Here is a 25,773-nt window from a genome sequence, read left to right on the forward strand (position 1 = left end):
TGCATATTAAGAGCACTATGGAGGGATAGGAACGATCAAACTCCGGAAGCAGGTAATTGTGTCTGGTGGAGGAGGTAGCTCAATGAGTACAGTAAGTAGCGAAACTTGGCTCTTATGATTTGGCAATAAGAAATGGAATTCATGTCTGCTTCTTTGGCTCAACGGAAGATGTGTCCGGCATCCCCTCCCGTTTTTGAACATATTGCTGTATGTATGATGGGGATCCTTCCCTAGATGGCTAGATTTCTTGTTCCCTTTCTATTCTATCTGTCAAAAGAAACGGAATTCTGTGTGGAATTATGTCAATTATAACGAAATTCATCCACTAACAGCATCTACAGCAATGGTCAAATCACACGAACTTATTCTGTGGATTTTGAATGAAGAAAAGCTGTCTGATGGTGATTTCTCTCTCTAATATCTGAAGGAATATATGGTGTTTTGACTGGTTTGCTAAAGCAGATTCTATTGAGGGTGATGGTGATATATAATCATATATACAATGCTGAAATAATGAATCCCACTACTCCAATGCCTATATAAGAGATTCAACTCTGCATGCCTCAACACCAAGCAAGCGATCCAATTAAAAGCTCAAAAACTTAAAACTACTCTTTCATTTCCTTGACTAAATCCTCAGCAGCATGGCTTCAATCCAATGCCACAGGCCTGCCAATCAGGCATGCCAGCAAATATGCCAGAAGCCTAGCAGCAACCACCAAAGCTCATCTCTGGGGCAAAAGGTGTCTGAGATGGCTGGCTTCTTGAAAGGAGGAGTTCATCGTATGCATGGACAACCACACACCACCACTACATGCTACAGCCAACAAACTGTTACCTACAGGAACTCTGAACACCAGGGCTTGAACGGCCCCAAGCACCACGGAGGTGGTACTAGTACTACTAATGGGGTGATGGCATGCAATGGGAAGACCAAGAAGACCAGGGGCGATCGCCACCAGAAGGAGAGAGACGGAAGAAATCTGTTTCAGAAGATCAAAGATGGAATTTCTGGTGATAGCAGCTGCAGCGACAGTGAGAGCGACAGTGACAACGAAGGCAACAGCCGCAAACACAAGGTAGTTTTATGATCGAATAATTTGAGATGTATTGTGTCATTTTTGTGTGTGTCAGTAGGTTAAAGAGTGGCACCAATAAATTGACAAGTCTTTAGCAGATCTTGTTTGCTTGTTCTGAAATTTATTTTGTTTGCACTTCGCAGAACTGTACGCATGCTTGATCAGCTGTGGAGTCGAAACTGGCCATCGATCAGTGTGGAAATGAAGAGATATAAGGCCACCATAATAAATACATCTGTGATAAATGAATAAACAAACACCAAATATATATGTACGTATTACATATATATAAATTGCCTCGTAAGATATATTCTAGTGAGTAGTGATATCTTCTTGGTTACATGTGCTTGTTTTATGGTGTTTGTGAAGGAAGTCAAATGTACTATGTAAGTGTCTGAAAATAACATTAATTTATGTTGTTATAATAAACTTGTGAACTATGATGCATTGATGCTATGCATTTGTTCATTAAAAAGTCATACAATACTTGGTTATTACTAACGACCCACATTTTTTGACCCTCTTGATCACCAAATTAAAGATGGAACACCATCTTGTCATGTCTAGGAATTTGCCTCATCCTTTCTCTTCTCATCTTCTACATTCTCACTCGAAAAACAAGTTCCAACAACTTTTCCATATTTTGATTTTTCTTTATTATAGGAAAAAAGGTCTCCTCATTTGCTCCAATAAACTTAAGAAACGTATTGTAATTCTTTATAGATAGAATCTAAAATTACAAATCAAGGGAAATATGTGGTGGACATTAACCCAAAACTAGCGATGATCAATTGAACTTTTTTTGTTTAAATGAAAAAAACGAGAGGCGAGAGTTCAGCTATAACATAATTTATTCTGGAAGCATTCAATACCACATCTAATCTAAAAAAGAAACCAAGACCGCTCAATCAAGCACTATATACCAAAACAGTTGCCAGTCGGTATAAATATACAGAGGCAACTCTTCCCACTGCTTGGACGCCTATGTTCTTACCACCAAGTATATAGATTTTGAAATGTGCTTGAAACAATCATGTAAACAATTGCATGTTAACTCATGACATATGAAGTAGCAAAAGTACACATGTTCTAGGGACGTGGATATATGATTGATGTGTAAAGTACGATGACTATGGTCTATCTTAATTCAACTTATTAGTTCTGTTTCAAAGTTTTTTGATGTGTGGAAATAATTGATATTCTACATCTACTCGGAGAAGTTTCAACAGTACAGAGTTCTTCAGTCTTCACTGTAATTTTTGTATCCACCAAAGCCCGGCTGCAGAAGACGTTCTAGAACCCCTAGATATTTTGGGATCAAATAGATCCACTAATTGAATAGCAATAGAAGTGGAATCAGAACCCGAGTTGAAATCTCTGTCAAAGTTTACATCATTGCATATTTAATATTTATAACTCAACAACTTCTTTCGTCACATCGTGAAACCATTGCAGTTTCCTCAGTACTGGGCAGAAGTGAGTGTTACCAAACATTCACGCGTAATATGGTTTGAAATTCATACCAAAACACTAAACTCATAGTTTCTCATACAACTCTTTGACTTTCTAGCTTTTCCAATCATGCATATGCGTATTTCCACAAACGACGAATCGTAGAGAGTGAGTGAGAGACCCTTTTACAAGTTAAAAGGAATTATTGTATAGAACTGGTCAGCATATATGACCAAAGACCAGTCAGAGCTGAATTACTCGGTTTCTTAGTCAAACCTTCAGCTCTTTCTATCTTCCAAATCCAAAGAGGCACCTATATATACAACACCCTCACTCTCTCATTTCAAATACAAGTCCCTCACTCCATCTATTCTCTCTCTGCTTCTGCAGCTAGCTTCACATACTCAACACCCTTCTTCTGTTCTCTGTCCAAGTTCCTTGCTCTACAGAATCAATATAATTCCATGTGCGTAGCTTCTTGCTCTAAACAACAATCTGGGTCTTCGACATCTCGTTGGCTTCTTCAACTCTTGCTGCAAAGTTTGAAGCTTTTGCTTCTCCAAAATCTGATATATCCAGTGTGATGAAGATGTGCTGATATTATATCTAAATAGTGCTGTTTCAGACAAGTACCCAGTAAAGCTCTTGTGTTATATTTCGCGGCGCAGTTCTTGTTGAGACTTGAAGTTGCAGAAATGGATACAGCTAGTAAGAGCTGGGAGCAGAAGTCACTGGTGGGGGAGATCATTCAAGGGATGGAGTTAGCACAACAGTTGAGGCTGAGTCTGAATGCAACATCAGCTTCATCAGAAAACAGGGAATTCTTGGTGCAGAGGATATTGAGCTCATATGAAAAGGCCCTCTTGCTATTGCAATCGAGTGGCTCGCCTCAGACATCTCATGTGGACATAAAATCCACCGTGATTCAGGAGTCTCGTATGTCTGCCAATACTAGTCCTTGTGGTGATGACTATAAACACATGAGTTTCAATGATCATCAGGATCTGCAAGAAATTTCCAAAAAGAGGTAAGTTTAGATGCTTTTAAGTTTTAAGTCATAGAATATGAACGAGAAAACAATGCTTAATTATTGGTAACTAATATGCTTCCTGATACATGTTTTGCAGAAAGAGCATCGCCAAATGGACTGACCATGTCATAAGGATTAGCTCCGAGAATGGGATTGAAGGACCTCATGAAGATGGCCAAAGCTGGAGAAAATATGGGCAGAAAGATATTCTAGGAGCCAAATATCCTAGGTAATAAAACAGTCTCTTTCTTCAAATATATATCTTATCCTTCGACAGATTCCATTTCACTCATTCAATCATTTGCAGCAATATTCACTTATGCCACGTACAGAAAAGCAAGATATTATACCTTATCTATTACATTTACACGCACACACACCCAAAGCTAAACATTTTAATGGAAATTAGAATCATCAAGGAGAAAAGAAGTATCCCACGTACCTATTATGTAAAACTTGAACTGGCCCACAGAAAGGAGAAACACACAACTCTTCAAAGGCACAATTTTCATTTTGTTATGAAGCTGATTATGAACCTTTTTGCTTATGTTTGCAGAAGCTATTACAGATGCACCTTCAGGAACACACAGAACTGCTGGGCTACAAAGCAAGTGCAGAGATCAGATCAAGACCCAACCACATTTGAAATCACATACAAAGGAAAGCATACCTGCTCTACTGGCAGCAATTCAGTTCCACCACCACCATCACCAGAACAGGTTGAGCAAAAAAGACACAAGCGTGAGAACATTTCTGAACCACAGCAGTCTCAAGTGGGGCAAATGAGCTTTCCAATTAATCTGAGAGTCGATACTGAGAATTTGGAAGACAGAGATATGATGGAATCTCCATGTCCTATTACTTCGACTTCGTTTGGATGCACAATGAGTGGAGATGACTTCCTATCTTCGATGTTTGATAATAATAGTTTCTTTGGAAACTTCTCTCAACCTATGCTATCTCCAGTCACAGGAACTGATTACTACTTGGCACCACCAAGCCAAATGAGAAACGTTGCAGTAAATGAGCAGATTTCAGAATCTGATCTCACTGAGATAATCTCTGCCACCAATTCCTCAACCAATTCTCCAATTCCAGACATGGATTTCCCTCTGGATCTAGGGGAACTCGACCCCAATTTCCAATTTGACACTCCAGGTTTTTTTTTATAATTCTACTTGGGTTTGAGGATAAAAATAAGTAGCATTTAGGTTGCTGCTAGATTGTTAGAAGTCTTTGATCAACCATGTATTATAGGAAGGGAAGAAGACTTGTAAAACATGAGTTCTTTTTTCCTGATGTTGGCCAAGGGTAGGATTCATTATTATAACAAGTTTTCCAAGTACTTTTCTCTTTAATTCGAATTGACGGCGTCCTGAATTGGTTCATATTTCATAATATAGCAGCAGATCCATACAATCAAACACATCATATATCCAAATGCAGAAAGCAGGGATACTGGAGGTCAAAAACAATAATTTATTTCCAGTTTCAACAGTCAGAAAAAATAATAACAAAAATGGTTATAACTTTATATAGACTGAATGAGAGATCAAGGTCTCTCAGGAGAACATCACAACATAAACTGCAGAGATATTAGGTATAAACATTTAGTGGCTTGTTGTAAAGCAGAAGAGAAGGAGCGCCGAACGCAAACCAGAGAAGTAAAACGCAATAGGAATGAGCATAAAAAGAAAAACATGTAGTGTGCACCTAAATAGAAGTTTTATTTTCCTCTTTCAACCCTGAATTAGACTCTGATGTTCCTTCTTTCTCTTTAGCTTCCCTCAGAGCTTCTCTCAAACCCAACACAATGAATATGTTGGTTAGAGTGAGAAGTGACTCCGCCCCACCGTGTAACCAATCGACATTCGCCAAGGAAGTGCCGTAGTTCACCTTTGCTGTTAAGCCACATAAAGAGAGTATATAAGACGGTTAGGCATCGATACATTTACTCTGCTGCTTATGAAGTTTAAAACATCTATAGACAGCAAAAACGTACCATAAATTCCTGCAGGGACTGATTAGCATTGACACGAAAGCAAACAAGAAGAATGAAGTATGTCAGAGTTGAAGCCAGAAATCGATGTAAAAATTGTAAATAGCAAGGCAAATTCTACAAGAACAATATGTTCAAGCGCTTGCATTTTCAGAAATAGCAAAGTGAAACAAAATCAAGTACAACGAAAGATTGCTATCCCCATCTCATGGAAATAAAATGACCAAAGGGCCATTGACCTGCATGAGTATAACTATATCACATTCTGCTAGATAGAAACACAAGCATTCTTCTTTCGGGTGTCAAATTTATATCAAGAACCTCTTTGAGGTTGTATATAAGCGCTCAAAACCGTCCAAGAAGCAAAACATAAACAATGACCAAGTCCAATATAAACAATCATCTTATGCAGCACGTAGAAAGAGTCATATAGTCTCAAAAATCAATTATGAGATTCAAGCATTTGCTAATTGGAATTTACAACCCACATAAGAGCTCAACACAACAGTCAAAATGTTATGAAAAAGTAAAAAGAGACTCACTGGTTGCCCCAACAAATGCAACTATGCAAGCAAGAAGTAAAACCCAAAAAGCGTGAGCTTTGGGGAAGTCTTGGACTTGGTGATGAAGTACAAGAAACCAAGATAGGGAAACAAAGAAGCTGCAAACAGAAGCTATGCTCTGCGAATCAATGTTGGGTGCCATGGATTAACTGGCTGGGAATATCACCCCACATACAATCCCACCTCTTATGTTTCTAGTTGTCTGTGTGCAACTAGTGTTGGGGTTTCTGTTTCTTAGTGGTCGGTTTGGTCGGGGACTGTGGAATAGAGAAGAGGATGCCAGAAAATGTGGTGGTGGGGGGGGGGGGGGGGCAACAAAGTTGGGAGCTTTGCAATGAAACTGAATACAAATAATAGTCAGTGAAAATTTGCGAAAGAGTGGCAGGGAGGGAGGGAGGGAGTGAGTTGAGGTTGAAGTTCCGAGTTCGTGTGGTTGAAGAAGAAGAGTTCTGGCCTTCTGCGTTTTGCAGCTTTTGCCATCATCAAAAGCCAAATTTTTAGAGGAAAAAAAAAATGACAAACGTCGCCTGAGAGATTCGAACTCTCGCGGGGAAACCCCATGTACTTAGCAGGCACACGCCTTAACCACTCGGCCAAAGCGACACTCTGTGTTGTGACGCCAATCATGCCATTATACTATGACAAAGAAGATGCTAAATATGCTTTTGAAATGTATTTTGAAAATTGCAAATTCGATTGGAGTTGGCCACGTTACGGTATTTCACCATGTAAACATTTTTCAGTTTCTTCCTTGATGCAAGCTTGATCTGTAGAACAAGCTGAAACAGTAGGAAAGCTGTAGAGCAAGGTCGGTGTGTTACTACTTCGTTATTTGCAGGTTTCAAATGATCAGGCATTTGCAATTATGATTCTCATTTGGATCTGTTTACGACTTTTATCACCGCACCTCTTGTCATTTTACACAAGGCAAGAAAACGAAAACTGGAATTACCTAGGTTGGAATGGTTGTGGAATCCAATTTTACCCCCTGTTTTCTTGTCCTACTAGGATTTTTACTATTCAAGGCACGCACTCCCTATTTCCATGTCATACTAGGATTTGTACTATTCATAGTACCTGAAACTTACAGTATTTTTCAATTCACTCCCAGTTCACTCACTATCTCCTTTTCCAATTAGGACTCATCTTAAACTGAAGTACCTAAATTTAGTCACTGATTCAAAAGCAATAGTTACGAACTCCCATTTTGCATCTGTCTCCTTTTCCGACGAGGACTATAACTTACCATGAACTTCGACCATGGATTAAGGCCTATATAAGGGACCTCTTGCTTTTCTCATTTCGTATTCACAAAACCAAAGCCAAAGTTAGAGAAAAGAAAATGGATATTGAGAGCGTGAAGCAGTCATCAAGACCGGAAAGTAAGATGAAGATGATACTAGTGGCGTCCATCGCTGCCGGAGTGCAATTCGGGTGGGCGTTGCAGTTGTCTTTGCTTACACCCTACGTACAGCAACTGGGGGTCCCACACAAATGGGCCTCCATCGTCTGGTTGTGCGGGCCGATTTCCGGTTTACTAGTGCAACCCATCGTCGGTTACTATAGCGACCGTTGCAAATCTCGTTTTGGTCGCCGCCAACCATTCATAGCCGCGGGTGTTGCGCTTGTTGCCATTGCCGTCTTCCTCATCGGATACGCCGCCGATATAGGCGTCAGTTGCGGTGATTCCTTGTTCGAACATACTAAGCCACGAGCCGTCGTTGTGTTTGTGATCGGGTTCTGGATGTTGGACGTGGCCAACAACATGTTACAGGGTCCCTGTCGAGCTCTTTTAGCCGACATCTCCGGTTCTGACCCGAAGAAGATGAGCACAGCCAATGCCTGGTACTCATTTTTCATGGCTGTCGGAAACGTGCTTGGCTACGCCGCTGGATCGTTGAGAAGTCTCCACAAGATGTTCCCTTTCACCGTCACCAAAGCCTGTGATATTTACTGTGCAAATCTTAAAAGCTGTTTCTTCATAGCCATTGCTTTGCTTGGACTACTAACTACGTTGGCTATGGTGTACGTACGCGAGGACACAAATGATGATCAATGTACTGAAGAGAAAGGAGAGGGAGGAGTCTTGTTCTTGAAAGAAATTACGGGTGCTTGTAAACAGTTGAAAAAGCCGATGTGGATCTTGCTTTTGGTCACTTGCTTGAATTGGATTGCGTGGTTCGGCTTCTTACTATTTGACACAGATTGGATGGGAAAAGAGGTGTACGGAGGTGAAGTCGGGAAAGGGCATTTGTATGGCATGGGAGTTAGGGCCGGTTCACTTGGTCTCATGCTCAACTCTGTCGTGTTGGGAGTCATGTCTCTTGGGATTGTCTACTTGGTTAGCAGGGAAGGGGCTAAAAAACTTTGGGGAGTGGTAAACTTTCTGCAAGCAATTTGTCTACTCATGACCGTACTGGTCACTAAGTTGGCCAAGACACATCGACATGCATCTGTTAATAAGCTGCTGCCACCCCCCGCTGGTATCAAGGCCGGTGCATTGATTATATTTGCTGTGTTGGGGATACCTCAAGCGGTGACCTACAGCGTTCCTTTTACCATGGCCTCCATTTTTTGCAGCAATTCTGGCGGAGGACAAGGGCTTTCATTGGGAGTCTTGAATATTGCAATTGCTGTACCACAAATGTTTGTATCTCTACTAAGCGGACCTTTGGATGCTGCTTTCGGAGGTGGTAACTTACCGGCATTTGCTTTGGGAGCTATTGCTGCTGTTGTAAGTGGAATATTGGCCTTGACTCTTTTACCGTCTCCTGAACCTGATGATAGTTCAACTGAAACCGTTTTAGCTATAGTGTGACGGCCTAGTTCGTTCCTTACTTTGTATTAGGAATTTATATTTACTTCCTTGTTTTTGCAAATAGTTTTGCATTTTGTTCTGAATTGATTATAATTTGGATGTGATGATTATAATTTACAGTAGTTTTACAGCCTACTGTACATGTTTTAATCAGAGAAGAATTCATTTGAGTCAAGAATTCGATCAATTAAGCTTAGTTTTCTTTTTAAAAGTATCTGCAAATGCATTCATATCATGTAGATGTATTTATGTTTCCTCATTTCAAAATGCATGAATTTGAAAGATAATGACAACCGGTTGGTCTAGTGTACCTTTGTGATTCTCACTACCTTTGTGAAAGGGAGCAATTTTGGTTTTTATGAGTATGTACAAAGAAACGGGTTTTTAATTTAATAATCAGGGGTAAATATGAAGTTTGGATTCTTTTTGCACATAGGATTAGGGATAATCTTCTCCAGTTTCCTGGTTTCCATTGATCTTCGTGCCAATGTTGAGTCTGACTGTTTTTCAGTCTGGTCTCTTCTTTTCTTCTTAAGTAAATTCCCTCTGTATCAACTCTGGTAAAATCTTGTTCCTATATATATAGTCCTTATTCAGAGTGAAGCTTCACTATAAAATTTTAGAGTGAAGTTCCAATTTTGGCACACTTTTCGGTCAAATTTTTTCACCATAATTGATTCAATATTTAGGTATGTTATTCAAGATCATCTCTATAAAGTTTCATCCAATTTGACAATGGTTTGAGTTTTCAAAATTGAGATTTACACGAACGGTTCACGTTGAACAGTTTTAATTCATTCATTGATTTAATCTAATTTCAATACCTTAACGATGTCCGAATTAGGTGCAATTTTGTAGAGATGATCTTGAATAGCATACCTAAATATTGAATCAATTATGGTGAAAAAATTTGACTGAAAAGTGTGTCAAAATTAGAACTTCACTCTAAAATTTCAGAGTGAAGCTTCACTCTGGATATGGACTGTATATATATATTTTAAATAAAATATCACTCCTAGAACTAATTGCAAGAAGAATCTGGAATCAAGCACTCAGTCCTTTTGACAACTTGACCTTAACATATTTGTTGAACAATGCAGCAGAAGTGAATGTTAAGGGCTCCCTGTTAACCTTAACATGCATTAGCGCTCTTGTTATAGATTGCTTCTGTTGGATAAGCTCGTGATGTAGTCACTGTCCGTCTGTCCACCTCTTTGCTCAAAGGTCTCTACAGCTGAATGATCAACCTGCAACAACAAGCAAACAGATTTAAAACTTATGTTCTTCCGTTTTCGAATTTTGAAAGATATGGAAATGTTTTTGCAATGTAGTAGTTGTCAAGAACTTTATTGCTGCCTGGTAAGCGGGCTGTTGGATGCTCTTCTGGTTACTTACCGGCATTTATGGTAGGAGCCATTGCTACTGTATTTTTTTTTTTTTAGCCGGCCTTGCTAGTATTCCACTTATACAAATCAAAGGCTCCCAACACAAGAGCCGGCTAGTAAACCACCTCGATATAGTTTATGTTTGCCCCTTCTAGTAAACCAGCACTAGAGTTTGCTTAGATAACATATGGAATTATTTTTGCAATGTGGTTGCCAAGAATCATGTTGCTGCCTGTTGGATGCTGCCATCGGAGGTGGTAATTTACCAGCATTTGTTGTTGGATCAATCGACGCTGTACTAAGGTATACTACCCTCGCCTGACTCTTCTACCATCTCCAATTCTGGTAAGTGCTTTAGGAGACGATATACGTATAGAAGAATGGCTGGTATTCCACTTATACAGTTCAACGGCTCCAAACATAAATGCTGGCTATTAACCACCTCAGATAGGTCAGACTTTCAACTGTAAAATCATGTGGAGTCTGGAGGATGACAAATTCACACAGGTCTCTCCATTATATATCACATAGAGACCAGGCACCATTGGTACCACTAGTATTTGCTACCTAATTGCATATTTTCACCTAATTGGTCATTATTTAGGCTTAGAAAAGGTAAAAATCAATGGAAAAAGAAAATAGAATTAACTCCAATATTTTACCACTCCTCCCTAGTTGCTTTCTGTTGGAGTCACGCCACAACAGCCTCTCTAATTTACTCTCTACACCCATTTGGGTAGTGCCCTGTGCCATGGTAGAAGTTTGTCTTTTTGTTTCTCTCTTGGGCCATCTCTAACCCATGGGCTATTGACACACTTCCTCTCCAACCGATGGGGTAGTGTGCTATGGCCATTTCAAGCTACTTCTGATACACTTTTCTGGCACACTAGCATACGTGAGTCTCACCTTAAAAACTATTGTTAATTGTTATTTTGGTGAATAATTTCATATATACATAACAACATTGTTTAGTGAATATATATTTCATTATTTGAAAAAGAAAATTGTATTTCTCTTTATTGAAATAATATAGTAAAACATTAAACTTGAATTCAATTTGCATTTTCTATAGTGTAATAACTCCTTAAACATACTACAACACTATTGGTATAATACTAATAATTTTTAATGAACGAACAAACAATAATCATTTATTAAAACTAATAATTTTTAACTAAATTACAAATAAAAGCGACAAATATAGCTATCATTTAAAATAGAATGAATAGTTTATAACTATGCAAAAATATAGGCAACGCGAGTTATTCCTACCATCCGATGATGCCTATTATCCGGAATTGCCGACCGATACAGTAAATGATCATGATTATTAGTATTTTGTAACTATTATTTATGTAACTTAAATTAGTTAAATTTCATGTAATTTTAAATTTTATGAAATAAAATTTTAAGTTTTAATATTTTTCATAATAAATTTATTAAATTTATTATTTATAAAAGTAAAGTTGTAATTAAATAATAATATATAAATTAAACGATACTAACACATTAAAAAAATTAAATGGCTATATTGTAACACACTTTAATTGAAGATAGTTGATGTCACATTAATGAACAATACAGATTTAGTTTGATATGTAGCCTAGTGTCACAGACCTAGTCATTTGGCTGCCACACTTGGTCCATGCGGTGTTCCATCCATATGGAACCAGCCTTATCCAACAGGGCAATGCACTGGTTTCACCCTGCCTTGGGCTCATAAGGGGATCGGCTCCAGACCTCAACCTGTGTGTAGGGCGGTCAACTTCTTTCTTCGACGTTAAGTCTCCGACTAGCGACAAGCTCCCCAAACTGAACCGGTCGGCTTGCCTGAACCCCTCGGAAGGAGCGGCCATATATCTCATACACTTGTTATCTTGGAGCAATCTCACTTATGTCTGATGTTCAACTAACCAGCGACGCCCACGATTGATACTCCCGAAAACGGGACGTGACATCCTCCCCCACCAAACTTGGTGTACGTCCTCGTACACGGCATCCCCACTTGCGGACTGCGTAACCCTTGTACGCCCGCGATGCCTAGAGCGACGAAAAGGAGTTCCTAAAGATCGCCTAACAATGACTTCGCGTCAGATCTCTCGTCCTGTACTTAACAACGGATTCTCTCGTCTGGTCCTCCCCCTAGAGGCGACCCTGCCTACTCGACTCCCCCGCGGAGCCCCCCAGGTTGGGGATACGGCAACACGTGTGAGCGCTTGGAGACACGACGACACGTGTGAGCACTTGGCGACATAGCGACAACGATGTTGAGGCGGCTCTGATACCACTTTGTCCATGCGGCGCTCCATCCCGATGGAGCCAGCCTTATCCAACGGGGTAATGCACTGGTTTCGCCCTGCCTTGGGCTCATCAGGGGATCGGCTCCAGACCCAAACCTGTGTGTAGGGCGGCCAACTCCTTTCTCCGACGTTAAGTCCCCGACTAGCGACAAGCTCCCCAAACTGAACCGGGTCGGCCTGCCTGAACCCCTTGGAAGGAACAAGCATATATCTCATACACTTGTTATCTTGGAGCAATCTCACTTATGCTTGATGTTCAATTAACCAACGACACCCACAATTAACACTCCCGAAAACGGGGCGTGACACTAGGTTGCAAATAACATATGGGTTGGAGGTTAGTTGGTATTGGTTGCAGTCCTACATATGTAACTTTTGCTCTGAGAAAGACAAGAATGAAAGAGAAATTCTTCAGTGCGCGGAACGTACCAAGTGACCTATACCCATCGAATGAAAAGACAACACGTGTTATGTTTCCCACATCAACATCCTCTCTTTCTCCCTCTCTGCTCTTTTTCAACCCTTTTTCTGCTTTGTTTCCAACTTAACTACTCTCTCTCTCTCTCTCTCTCCAATATAGATGACTACCAAATTCCCTGTGCATCACCAATTTAAGGACATTGTGGTGGAAGGGATTTTCATGAGATCTTATAGGCTTTGAAGACGGGTAGCTCTGAATCGCGTTTGGGTCGCCGCGGCGGGAATGTGTGTGGGTTGGGATGGGTTTAGAGGCGGCAGGGCAGCACTAGGAGTTCTGGGAGGAGACAATCGTCGGCGGGTCGAGCTTCCAGGTCGGGTTGTTGTTGTGGCATCTGGGCTTGGTGGGTTGTTGTTGATAGGTGTGAGCTTTGAGAGAAGTAGAAGTAGAGGAGTAGATGTGGCTGTTTCCATGAAAATAAAATAAAAATGAGATGGGGAATGGAGTTTATGTTGTCATCTAGTTCAAGGAGCATACTCAGTACAGTGAACTTAAAAAATGGCGGGTTGAATGAGAAGGCATGATTTAGTAAATTAGAGGCATCAATGGGATTAATGGGAGACTAATCCGGCAATGTTTGTTTGTATTAGAAAGAAAGAGTGAGGTCTTTGATGAATGATGATTAAAGTTTGGTGCTTTAATCTTCTTTTTTTATGACTCCGCAGGGAAAAAAAGTCGGAGCTTTAATAATGTCAAAGAGTTAAAGGATGACAAGAATGGCTTTGACTTTGGCTATGGAGTTTTTGGGAGTTTCTTTGTTTTTTTTATGAGAGATGATGTTGAAGAAGAAGAATATGTTAGGGAATGCGGAAGAATGAACTGTAGAATGGAAATAGAAATAACTCACAACCACAAACGAAAATAAAAATGATAGAGAACACCAAAATTTAACGTGGTTCGGCAAATTTTCTACGTCCACGGGTAACAACAATAAAAAACCTCCACTATACGAAGAAAAGTTACACTGAGAGAAACACTACTTCAAGACTCACACTTGAAGGGATACACTCTCACACACTTTATTTTGCTACACACACAAAACTCTCTACTTGGAGTTTTCTCTCTATCTCTCACTTTTGATCACACACAAGATGATCTCTCCTTTATTGTTCTTCTATGTTATTGCATCACTTCTCATGCCTTTATATATGCAAATATCTTTGTGTAATTCATGCATTTGCATGTAACATGCATGAAAACAAAGTCAATTTTCTTCCTTGATTCATGCTCAATATTAACATGCTCATCAATGCATTCTTCTTTTTTTGTCAAATAAATCAACCACCTACCACCATAAGGTTATAGATTTGTTTCTAACCTTTAACAAATGTTGCTTTAAGTTTCAACAAAATCAACTTCATCAATTAATGGGTCACCAAAGCAATAAGCGCGCTTGATTTACTTACGTGAACATCACATAATTTTCACACCTCTATTAAAGAGGGATGGACCCTATTAGAATCCGACATCAAGCATTTAGTAGTTATCTGTATTAGAGAGAGAGAAAGAGTAGTTAACTTGGAAACAAAAAAGAAGAAGAGGGCCGAAGATGAGCATAGAGGGAGAAAGAGAGGATGTTGAGATGGGGAAACATAACACGTGTTGCATTTTCATAATAGGCCACGTGGTACGTTCAGCGCACCGAAGAATTTTCTCAGAATGAAATTATCAGTTTTTTGCTATTTCCTTTTCCTTGCAACTACGTTGGGCACCATCACTTTCCTTCTGTTACTGATTTAGCAACGCGTCCTCTCCCTCCTCTCACATTGCGCCTCCGCTCTCCCGCTGTAACAGACAGAGTACGTAGTTCGGTAATCCTTGTCGCTGATCTGGCTTGATTGATTGCAGTTTAGATTTGGGGTTTGATCATGCTTGAACTAAGTACATTACACATTTCGATTGTGGCCCGATTAATTGAGGGTTCTTTTCAGGCTGATATATTCTTTGATCTTGGTACTTGTGGCTCGACAACAATAGAATAATTTATGCAACTTGCAAACTATTGGAAGTATTGGAGTTAACAATAGTATGTATTTGTGTATGTATGTACCTTAAATTTTGATCTTTTTATATGCTTTTTGTAGAACTTAAGACTCCAGAAGCTAGTTCAACTCTGATTTTGGAGTAGTTATAGTTCAACTCTGCTGTTTTCGTTTTCTGTATATGGGTTCGAGTTAACTTTGTTATCAGTTGAGAAACAAAAGTAATCGAGTGGAGTTTATTGTGCGATGCAGGAGGTGCGGAAACTAGTGGTGTGGGCGCTTGCTGACGGATTTATGCCGTCATGGGTTTCTGGTAAGGTGAGAAATGCAATTATCTATCTTTCCTGAAATTGTGATCATTCCATTACATGAATGAGATCTGTCTATACATTTTTATTGACAAGAAATGAGACAAGATTCATTTTTCTATGCATACTGAAACTAGTAGTGTATTCAATTAGTTGACTGCTCACAATTTAGTAGTCCGTTAGGTCCATATGCATAACTGATGGTGTTAATATTGATCTCAACCTTTAAGTGATTGAGGTGAACCATTTTCAGCAGATAGTATTCAATAAGTGTCTTATTGGGAAGTGAAGATCTGAATGGACATTTCACTCTCTTGTTGATGGCTTCTAGTAGCAAAGGCTTCTCATGTTCATGTCAATCTTGCAAATTGAGCGAAAGCTTATTGTTTAGTTCATTGCAATATGTGTATATTGAACTAGCGAGTAGTGACATACTCTTCTGCTCAAGCCTAACTCTGCAATTGCTTAATATTTGTGGTCCAACTCAGGCCTCGAGTTAAAAGAATAGGATTGAAAAGATTTTTTGTAAAACTTGTGACAGTAGGCAGATTAGTTATTTATATAAACATATAATTTTCTTTTAAAGATTTTCCTTGTTAAGTTCATTGCATTATGTCAAGAATGCGAGTTTGTCCTCTACAAAATTTACAGAAATTTACTATATTGCTACCTGCTTCTTCATAGAAAATGTTATTAAAGTAAATGATGACAGATCTACTTGGGCTGGCCTGTCATTTGAATCTAAAATGGTATTTTAAAACTCAAAAAAAGGAAGCAAGGTGTGAAGTGTGACTATCTAGAATAATCTTGATTGTAATAATATATAATCGACTCATGGTTGTTTTTGTTTGCTTAAATGTATATAAGTATAATTTCTTGGTCCATGCATAAGTAAGAGGAGGTTTTCTGATGCTATTTCTCTCGAAAAAGGCAACTCAATTTTAAATTGTATGTCAAGTCTTCAATTTGTTATGTTCTGCATAAACAATTCTGATGGCATATGTCCTGTTTGTCTGCTTGCATTTGCCTTCAGAAATGACCTCATTGGTTTTCATCTGATGCAGATGTTAATCTCAAAAATAGATGGTCTGCTGGTGCCTAGTGGTGAAGAAAATGCAAAGACAGATGGTGGCAATTCCATTGCAGAAGAAAAGTACATTGAGAGGGTCTTATTGACACTACAAACTCCGACATCAATCTGGATCTGCAAGATTGGGTGATGGTCAAAAAGCCAAGAGTCATAATTTTGGTGCCTCTACTGCCTATTGCTAATGCATCACCACTCCCATCCCCATAAGCAAGTCAGTTGCAACTTGTGGCCTGAGAAAAAGTGGATCAAATGGCTGGAAAGAAAATGTTAGCAATGTGACATTTGCCAGCAGTTTCTACTTTGGATAAAATGGAACATACACTATGAAAGGTGCAGACCTCTATATGGAAGAATGTTAAAAGAGTTTCAGGTACTTGATTATATGTTTTATGCATAAGCCTCTACAGATAGTGAACGAGTATTAAGAATGCTACCTGAGGGCGGTTTATGAAAACCTGGTTAGTGCAAACTCGTTCATGAAATTTAGTGCATTCATTAGACTAGAACTAGAAGACCTGTTTGCAAAGAGTTGGCATAAGTGAATTAATTTCTTTTGTTGTACTTTTTTTTTCCAGATTAAAGGTCCAACATCTGTTAAAAAGAAACGAATAAGAATGATACATAGAGTTTCTCAATGATAGTGAAAAAACGTTCGTACTCTTCTATTCATGAGTGAAACTATTCTTAGATGGAATAAACTCGAGCAAAGTTCTGTGCTGATAGTTTGAATGCAGATGTACATTTCGTTTTGATACTAGGAATAATGGTTGTAGAACATGTGTGATCTTCTCCTTTTCTTTTCTCTCTGACTTCAATTCATTTCTGAGCTTTGATACTCTATTTATGAGAAAAGATCTTTGTAGTTCTGTAATTTGGGTCTATGCTATCGTGATGCTTGTTGGTTTACTGCTTATAGAATATATCATGTTAAGAATTTACCAATTTGTAAGCAAAATTCACAGTAATGCTTATTGAGAGGAGGGGAGAAGTATTGTCATGCTATGAAATATTTGCTCAATGTGTCATGACATTTGTAGTTCAATTCGGGAATTATCGTTTTACTACCATAATTCTTTATATTGAATTATATATATATGTCCACAATTATAGTTATAAATTAAAATTCATATTGTAGTTTATGAAGGATATTCATTTTAATTTTATATAAGAAATTTAGGGGTGGCAATGGTATATAAAACCATCCCAACCAATTCGTATACCAACCGTACCAAATACCTTGGTATACCAAATACTTGGTACACGGTATATGGTACAGTATACCGTACCAACATTAAAAATATGGTAGGTAGGTGGTATAGATTTTTCGTATACTATGGTATATCGTACCTACCAACTTATATTATATTAAATTATTTAATTAAAAAAATATATAAATATATATATATATATCTATTTTTAAATTTCAATCGTAGATTTATTGAAAAATAAATCCAAACCGTATAATTCTACTAACCTTAATCTAATCTTTCTGAGTTTATTTCTCAAGTACATTTTTTTTTCGTCTTCAATTTCATTATTTAATTATGAATGAATCGATTCAATCGAATTCCCAAGTACAAATACTTAGATCCTATGTTGCACGGATACGGCAGGCAGAGGCGTGTCGCTGTGTCCGACACGTCCCGACACACCGATACGACACGATACGCCTTTTCGCCGTATCGGACACGCCACGTGGCGTATCAGAAAAAGTTGACTGTTGGACACGTTGACCGACGTTTGAAACCTAAAAATCTCTCTCAGCCGTTCTGCTTCTCTTCTGGCTTTCTCCTTCTCCTTGCAACTCCTTTCTCCCTCAGCCTCTGCCTCAACCTCCAACCCCTGCCCCTGCCTCCAGCCCCAGCCCATGCCTCCTCCTACCTCCTGCCTCCAGCCCCAGCCCCAGCCTCCAGCCCCAGCCCCAGCCTACTGCCTCCAGCCCCAGCCCCAGCCCCTGCTCCCGCCCCTGCCCCCTGCTCCCTGCCTCTGCCTCCCTCAGCCTCAAGCCTCAAGCCTCCAGCTCCCATCCTCTGCCTCTGCCTCTGCCTGCGTAAGGTAATTCAATTTTTTTAAAAGTTTAGATTATTGAATGGGTGTTGATTGTTGAACTGCTGATATGATTTTAATGGGTAGTGTTTGATAGCTCAATTGGGTAGTGTACTAGTGTTTGATAGCTCAAGTCGAAGTAATTAGATGTGATGATTGAATTGTTGAATACTTTAATAGGATGAGTTCAAGTGCAGCATCAACCGAACCATCGTCCGAACGTAGTGTTAGTAGTACAACTGAGGTGGGAAATTTAAGTGCTCCTCTTTGGAAATATGTTATTAAGCATACAGTGCTTGATGATGATGGAACCGTTGTCAAAGCTGTAGGAGGAAATGTTAGCTGGGAATGTAAGTTCTGCCATGTGAGCTTCAATGGGTCACATTCTAGAGTTAGGTCTCATTTGCTTAAAGAGAAGGGCACAGGGGTCAGGATTTGTAGCAAAATCAATTATGAACAGAGTCAAGAAGTACATCAGCTTGTAGCCTTTTGTGAGCAAAAGTTGCGGGAGAGAAAGCTCCTAAGAAAGTTTCTTTGCCTCCTTCAAATTTGTCTATGTCAGGAAGTGGAATTTACTTTCCCTTGGAGGAGAGGGATGATGCAAGCAAAAAGAGAAGGGTGGTGAGTCCGCATCTTACTAAAGCTTTCAAGATTGAAGAGAGGCAACAATGTGATGCCGAAGTTGCAAGATTGTTTTACACTAGTGGATTACCGTTCAATGTTGCAAGAAATCCTTATTACCGAGGCTCCTACCTTCGTGCTTCACACATTCCGGGTTATACTCCCCCGGGGTACAATGCATTGAGGACCACTCTTCTTGATGATGAGAGGCGCCACATTGAACGGGTGCTTCAACTTGTTAAGAAGACATGGAAGGAGACCGGTGTGAGCTTGTGTTCCGATGGGTGAACCGATGATCAACAGAGGCCATTGATCAATATGATGGCTGCTTCCACCAATGGGGCTATTATGTTAAAGACAATAAATTGTGAAGGCCAATATAAAGACAAGCATGAAATTAGTAGATTGCTTTTGGAATCCATCAATGAGATAGGTGCCGAACATGTGGTTCAAGTGGTGACTGATAATGCCCCTGTGTGCGCTGCTGCCGGTGCAATAGTTGAGACTACACATCCACATATCTTTTGGACACCGTGTGTGGTTCATACTCTCAATCTTGTTTTGAAGGATATATTGAAGGCAAAGTCACATGACCCGGGTGAGAGTGTAGAGAAAGAGTTGGGGTGGCTTACTGAAAGTGTTGTCAATGATGTGTGGTTTGTCAAGAACTTTATCATGAACCATGGCATGCGTTTGTCTATGTATAATGATCATTGTGCCTTGAAGTTGCTCACTATTGCGGAGACAAGTGAGACAAGATTTGCCTCTCATTTTGTGATGCTTAAAAGGTTTAAAGAGGTGAAGAGTGGCTTGCAAGCTATGGTTATTAGTCTAAGATGGGACATGTATAAGGAAGACGATGTCAATAAGGCAAAAGCGGTGAAGAAGATGCTTATTGAAGAAAGGCTATGGGACCAAATTGATTTCATAGTTGCATTCATGGGTCCTATATATGAGATGATAAGGATGACGGATTTGGATAGACCTTGTCTTCACTTGGTTTATGAGTGGTGGGATGTGATGATTGAGAAAGTGAGGAATGCAATTTATAAGCCGAAATTTGCAAGTGTCTTAGCGGAGAAGGATGTAGAGGTAGATCGATTCTATGATGTGGTGTACTCCATCTTAATACATAGGTGGACTAGAAGTTCTACCTCTCTTCATTGCTTAGCACACTCTTTGAATCCAAGATATTATAGTTCTCAATGGCTTGAGGAGGTTCCTAATCGGGTTGCTCCACATAGAGATCCCGAGCTCAACAATGAAAGGAGGAAATGTCTTCAAAAGCTCTTTCCGGATTCCCAAGTTCGCAACAAAGTGATGGAGGAATTTGCCTATTTTTCATTGAACATGGGAGATTATTCAACACCCGAAGCTTTGGAGAATAAGTTTCATTTTGAGCCTATAATTTGGTGGGCAATTTATGGAGCTTCTACACCACTTCTTCAAACTTTGGCTCTTAAGTTGCTCAATCAACCTTGTTCATCTTCTTGTTGTGAACGCAATTGGAGCACATATAGTTTCATATATGGTTTGAAGAGGAACAAGTTGGAACCAAAAAGAGCTCAAGATTTGGTTTATATTCATACCAATCTTAAACTTTTGGCTAGGAGGGATCCTAACTATTACAAAAGCAAGGAAACAATGTGGGATCTTGCGGGGGATGGCCATGAGTCATTGGTGGAGGAGAATGTGGATATGCTAGAGCTTGCAACTTTATCCCTTGATGAACCGGCATTAGAGAGGGTGATTTTCAATGATGAGATGGAGTCTTGAGGCCTAGCTATATGGAGGTAAATTATATTTGAATATTTGATCAATATGAGAAGATTTACTAGGTTCATATATAATTGGCTAGCTTTATCACTTGCATTTTGACTATTTGATGTTATTTTTTAAACATTGTTATGCAATTGATAGATTTTACAACTTTATAATAGTATTATTAATTTATTTTATATATCAAATTATATATAAATATTTTTTATTTGCCGTATCGGAGCCGTGTCGAAAGATGAGTTTTTGAGATTTGCCGTGTCGCCGTGTCGCGCCGTGTCGTGTCGCCGTGTCCGTGTCTGTGTCCATGCAACGTAGCTTAGATCTATCAATAGCACCATCACTGCTTACAACATGTCAACATATATCGCATTTAAACCTATCATTTATTTTCTCAATTGTTTTGAGAACTCATAAGTACTTTAAAAGTTTGACTATTTCGACTTTGGCTTTCTATTTATGACTTTGTATTTGGTAATTTGGTTGAAGTTATATAAGACTTTGAAATTTTATTTCTATTTAACTTATTTGTTATTACTTATTTGGATTGGGTCTTTAAATTTTTTGGCCTTAAATATGTTGGTACAAGCCCATTACCAACCGTACCAACCGAGTACTAACCGTACCACTTAATTGGTATACCAACGTTATTGGTTGGTATAAATTGTGGATTTTTCATACCAAATATATATTGGTTGGTATATGGTATTGGAAAATTAAGACTGGTATATCAACCAATCCAGCCCTAAAGAAATTATGAGTGCTTGACAAGAGGAAAAGAGAAAATTTTGAAGAATTTTCAAAATGGCTATTTTGGCTTATCCAATCAGCCATATATAGTTATATGCCTTCCAAACGTAGTATTGGATAGGTAGGAGACATCTCCTAAATCTCATCTGCTGTAGTTGCTCTTAGAAAAGGATTTGATTAACAATCCAATCCAACCCAATCATGCTACCAAACACAGCCTTGAATCCGTGCAGGTTTATTTGATGGATAAGGTAAAGGAGATTTCTTCCTTCCTATAATTGGTTTTACTAGTTACCAAAAGTAGAGATTTAGTCTCACTTTGGTTCTAACTCAGCCCTCACTCTCTCAGCATTATGTGGATCTTCTGCTGACCTCAATCTATGTTAGAACTTAGAACCACTCAGTCTGTTTGCTGGTAGCACTACACTTGTACGAAACAAATAGATGGTAAAGCAATCCTGTGAGTCATGCCTTATGCTTTTAATATGGAATCAGGATAAACATGATTTGGTACAGCAAAAACTTATTCTGTGTGAAGAGGCACATATAATATTTCCTACCAAATTCTATAGTTTTGGTAGCATACGAGCTACACATGCATTGCCCCTAAATAATCAAGGTCATAACATAGGATTACATTATAGGCTTCTAGCTATATAAACTGACGCCAACCAAACCATCTCCAACGCCAAAATAAAACTATCAACTCCTCAAGCTTTTAATACTGCAACGATGAACTGTGATTCAATATACGTAGCAGCTCTCATATTTTTCATGCATTTTGTGTTTCTTACAACAAGCCATGGCAGGGTCTTCATCCCAACAGATGCCAGTCTCATTGAAAACACATGCTGGAGAACACCAAATCACAAGCTTTGTATCTCTTCCCTCAAAGAAGACCCCCGGAGCCGTGATGCGGATGTCACAGGCTTGGCTCTCATAATGGTAGATGTTGTCAAGGCTAAGGAAACTGAATGTGCATATCGAATCAATCATTTGCTTAAGCAGAGGCCTGGAGATCAATCCTTAAGCTCCTGCGCAAGCCAATACGATACCGTTATAGATGTTCTTATCCCTAGTGTCAATCAAGCTTTAACCCTAGGGAACCCTAAGTTTGCAGAGGATGGCATGAACGGCACCGCTGTCGAGGCTGAGTCATGTGAAGATTACTTTTCAGGCCATTCTCCAATGACAGATTTAAACAAAGCTTCTGAGGATGTTGCAGCTGTGGCTGCAGCAATTGTCAGAATATTGCTTTAATGCTGAGGAGCTGGACGTAAGGGCTTAGCAGGGAGATCTGTAACGGCAGTATTCCCTATCCGAATTGGATTCTGGCAGCGGTTGCTCTACTTTTTCTCACTAGTATCTGAGGGTGATCTGAGACTGCGTTTCTTGAAGAAACTTATCACAATTTTCTGCATTTCTCTCTTGTATTTAGTTCTCTCAAAGTCTCTGAACATCTTTTGTTTTGATAATCATCATGAAGAGTCACACTTATTCATTAATAATTTGACATCCTTCTCTTCAGCAACAATGTACTAAACTGCTAGACATCCTTATCATCAATGAACTTGTCTTTGAAAAACTGAGGACTCGCCCTTCTACGTAGACTTTGCTCTTGGTTTTTTACAGGTCTGTGTCAATTGGAGTTGGGCAATTAAGCCACATTACTTCGGTGCATTCCTGCCCATACTTCACCAAGATCAAAAAGTTACCGTTTTGTTTCTCATCATTGTGCTTTCTCTTTACTTCCACATTCCACACGTAATTTCTGCATGATCGATGCCTCACGTCCGGGGCAAGACAAAAATGTTAGACTTAGAATTCAAGGGTCTTCCATACGCAATTTCACACTTTCTTGACTTCTTCAGTCTTCAACCTTCATCGCCAACTTCGGCACTGGCTTACTGTTAGTTCTATATATACTTCCTCTCTGTTGTTCAAGGATCACAACCAAAACTTCGAAACTTCAAACATGGGGTATCATCACCAAGCTATTTCATCCCCAAAGATCCCTTCTTTTTTTCTTTTCTGTTTCATCACTATGTTTTTCTGCTCTCCTGCAACTGCAAAAACTTACTACACATTACAGAAAGGCTCTTCTCTCTCATTGAAACATAATGAATCAGACTTCCTGACTTCCCCAGACAACTCTTTCACATGTGGCTTCTATGGTGTAGGCACAAATGGTTTCTGGTTGGCCATCTGGTTCACCCATTCCAGGGACAGAACTGTAGTTTGGATGGCCAACAGAGACCGACCGGTCAATGGCTTAGGCTCCAGAGAAACACTGACCCGGGGTGGCTCCATGGTCTTGACAGATGTGGATGGCACACAAGTCTGGACTCCAAACGTCAACTCTAGTCTTGCCAACCTCGCTGAAAGGGGTGAGCTCTTGAATTCTGGTAAACTTGTCTTGTTGGACGCACAAGGTAAATATCTATGGTAAAGCTTTGATTTTCCTACTGATACTCTTCTCCCTAACCAACGTTTTACCAAGGGCATGGAATTGGTGTCTAATAAGAGGGGAAACTTTGGTAGTGGCTATTTTTGTTAGCATGAGTCAAATATTAGCACCGGATCTCACCAACCAAGCCGTAGTAATTGACAAATTATCTTTGGTTTCATACTTGTTAATTGGTAGCCTAGAATCCTATAAATACCATGTAATTATTCATATCGAATATAAGTGATTGTAGCTTATTCTACTTGGTATCAGAGCAAACAAAAAAGGCTCTGTTTTTCTGGGTTTTTTATTTTTTCCGGCAGACTTTTTTCTTTGGAGCTCCTGCTGCTCCTTTCTTCCCTGCCGGCCGCCCTCACTTCCGTCGAGCTCACACGTGCTATCCCACCAGACATCTGCTGGTCACTTCGCACGTATCCCGACGTTTTTCTCTTGTACTCTCACCGAGCCTACGTCGACGCCTCTCTTTACCCCGGCGCTGCTCTCTACCCCCCCCCCCCGGGGCTGCTCTCTACCACTACCTTGGTAGCATCACTTCCGTCCACACGCCATCTCGGAGCCGACGCCATCTCGGAGCCGACGAACCTCGCTGTCACCGCCATCTCGGAGCCGACGCCATCTCCAGTCCGACGATCCTCGTCCGGCTCACCCGTTCCAGCCCACTCCTCCATCTCCGACGACGACCGGTGGACCGCTCCACGTTCTTCCCTCCGCCCCATCAAGTCACCGCCAGCCGGTATCACGCTCCGGCGTCGAGTTTTTTTTTCCCGATCGAAGCATCTCCAAAATCTGCAGTCGATCCGACCCGGCCTGCAGTCAATCCGGCCCGACCCGCATACGATCCGACCCGACCGCAGACGACCCGACCCGACCGCAGACGACCCGACCCGAACGCAGACGACCCGACCCGACCCGCAGACGACCCGGCCCGGCCCAGATTCAATCCGACCCACTCCAGCCCAGAATTGATACCTCTTTATTGGCAGTGTAGGTGCACCGCCAGTGCACGTGCACCCAAGACAGATTCTTATCAGTTTTTTGGTGTTTCCGCTGTATAATTCCTGATTCTTTTTTTTATCTCCATTTCCTTTTTCAATGGGTTCTGGAGACGAATGTGATGTTCCGAAATTTGAGGTATCGGTTAAGAGTTCTGACAGTGGGTCCTTTGGGGGAACTAAACTCAATGGGACCAATTATCGCAAATGGAAGCGACTTATGACGGCTCATCTTCGAGGCATGCACAAGATGGGGCATGTAACCGGAATAACTAAAGCTCCCAGTGCAGATGATATTATTGCCTACACTAAGTGGGACGACGATGATGGTCTTGTGATGTCCGTCTTGTGGAAGGCTATGAACGAAGAGATAATTGATTTAGTGGAGGCATGTGACACTGCGCAGGCAATATGGCTGACACTTGAAGGTTTATATACTAATGACTCTGATTTCATACAGGTTCATGAGTTAATGTGCACCGCTTTGGCGATGCAACAAGATGGGCAACCTGTGGCGCAATATTTCACCAAACTAAGAAATATTTGGGCTGAGATTGATGTGAAACGTCCTTGCATGATCAAACATCAGGAGGATATTATTTGGTACCAACGTGAGAAGGAGCTTGAGCGAGTTCAC

At 40.1% G+C, this 25,773-nt stretch overlaps 7 protein-coding genes and 1 non-coding gene across 8 annotated transcripts; 6 read left to right on the forward strand and 2 right to left on the reverse strand.

Moving 5' to 3' along the window:
* Nucleotides 1-545: 545 nt before the first annotated feature.
* On the forward strand, nucleotides 546-1,535 carry LOC126796212 (uncharacterized). The gene is made up of 2 exons (XM_050522975.1): nucleotides 546-1,079; nucleotides 1,223-1,535. The coding sequence occupies exons 1-2, from the start codon at nucleotides 645-647 to the stop codon at nucleotides 1,238-1,240; spliced, it is 453 nt and encodes a 150-aa protein (XP_050378932.1). The 5' UTR covers nucleotides 546-644; the 3' UTR covers nucleotides 1,241-1,535.
* Nucleotides 1,536-2,876: 1,341 nt separating this feature from the next.
* On the forward strand, nucleotides 2,877-4,925 carry LOC126796211 (probable WRKY transcription factor 53). The gene is made up of 3 exons (XM_050522974.1): nucleotides 2,877-3,558; nucleotides 3,659-3,790; nucleotides 4,118-4,925. Exons 1-3 carry the CDS (start codon nucleotides 3,227-3,229, stop codon nucleotides 4,731-4,733), a joined length of 1,080 nt encoding a protein of 359 aa, XP_050378931.1. The 5' UTR covers nucleotides 2,877-3,226; the 3' UTR covers nucleotides 4,734-4,925.
* A 349-nt stretch (nucleotides 4,926-5,274) lies between these two features.
* On the reverse strand, nucleotides 5,275-6,980 carry LOC126795395 (uncharacterized). Its single transcript, XM_050522238.1, is given in 5 exon segments — nucleotides 5,275-5,462; nucleotides 5,564-5,581; nucleotides 6,103-6,121; nucleotides 6,124-6,276; nucleotides 6,849-6,980. Coding segments are annotated over 5 exon segments (510 nt in total).
* On the forward strand, nucleotides 6,451-8,954 carry LOC126796210 (sucrose transport protein SUC2-like). Its single transcript, XM_050522973.1, has one exon. It carries the CDS (start codon nucleotides 7,466-7,468, stop codon nucleotides 8,939-8,941), a length of 1,476 nt encoding a protein of 491 aa, XP_050378930.1. The 5' UTR covers nucleotides 6,451-7,465; the 3' UTR covers nucleotides 8,942-8,954.
* On the reverse strand, nucleotides 6,645-6,726 carry TRNAS-GCU (transfer RNA serine (anticodon GCU)). The gene has a single exon. It is a non-coding gene; the product is annotated as a tRNA-Ser (tRNA).
* A 10,518-nt stretch (nucleotides 8,955-19,472) lies between the features above and the next one.
* LOC126795396 (uncharacterized) lies at nucleotides 19,473-20,927 on the forward strand. The gene has a single exon (XM_050522239.1). It carries the CDS (start codon nucleotides 19,473-19,475, stop codon nucleotides 20,925-20,927), a length of 1,455 nt encoding a protein of 484 aa, XP_050378196.1.
* Nucleotides 20,928-22,409: 1,482 nt separating this feature from the next.
* Nucleotides 22,410-22,937, forward strand: LOC126795397 (cell wall / vacuolar inhibitor of fructosidase 1-like). Its single transcript, XM_050522240.1, has one exon. The coding sequence runs from the start codon at nucleotides 22,410-22,412 to the stop codon at nucleotides 22,935-22,937; it is 528 nt and encodes a 175-aa protein (XP_050378197.1).
* Nucleotides 22,938-23,652: 715 nt separating this feature from the next.
* LOC126795399 (putative receptor protein kinase ZmPK1) lies at nucleotides 23,653-24,126 on the forward strand. Its single transcript, XM_050522241.1, has one exon. The coding sequence runs from the start codon at nucleotides 23,653-23,655 to the stop codon at nucleotides 24,124-24,126; it is 474 nt and encodes a 157-aa protein (XP_050378198.1).
* The last annotated feature ends 1,647 nt before the right edge of the window (nucleotides 24,127-25,773 follow it).

This window comes from Argentina anserina, chromosome 5, assembly GCF_933775445.1.
Source record: "Argentina anserina chromosome 5, drPotAnse1.1, whole genome shotgun sequence".
Classification (NCBI taxonomy): domain Eukaryota; kingdom Viridiplantae; phylum Streptophyta; class Magnoliopsida; order Rosales; family Rosaceae; genus Argentina; species Argentina anserina.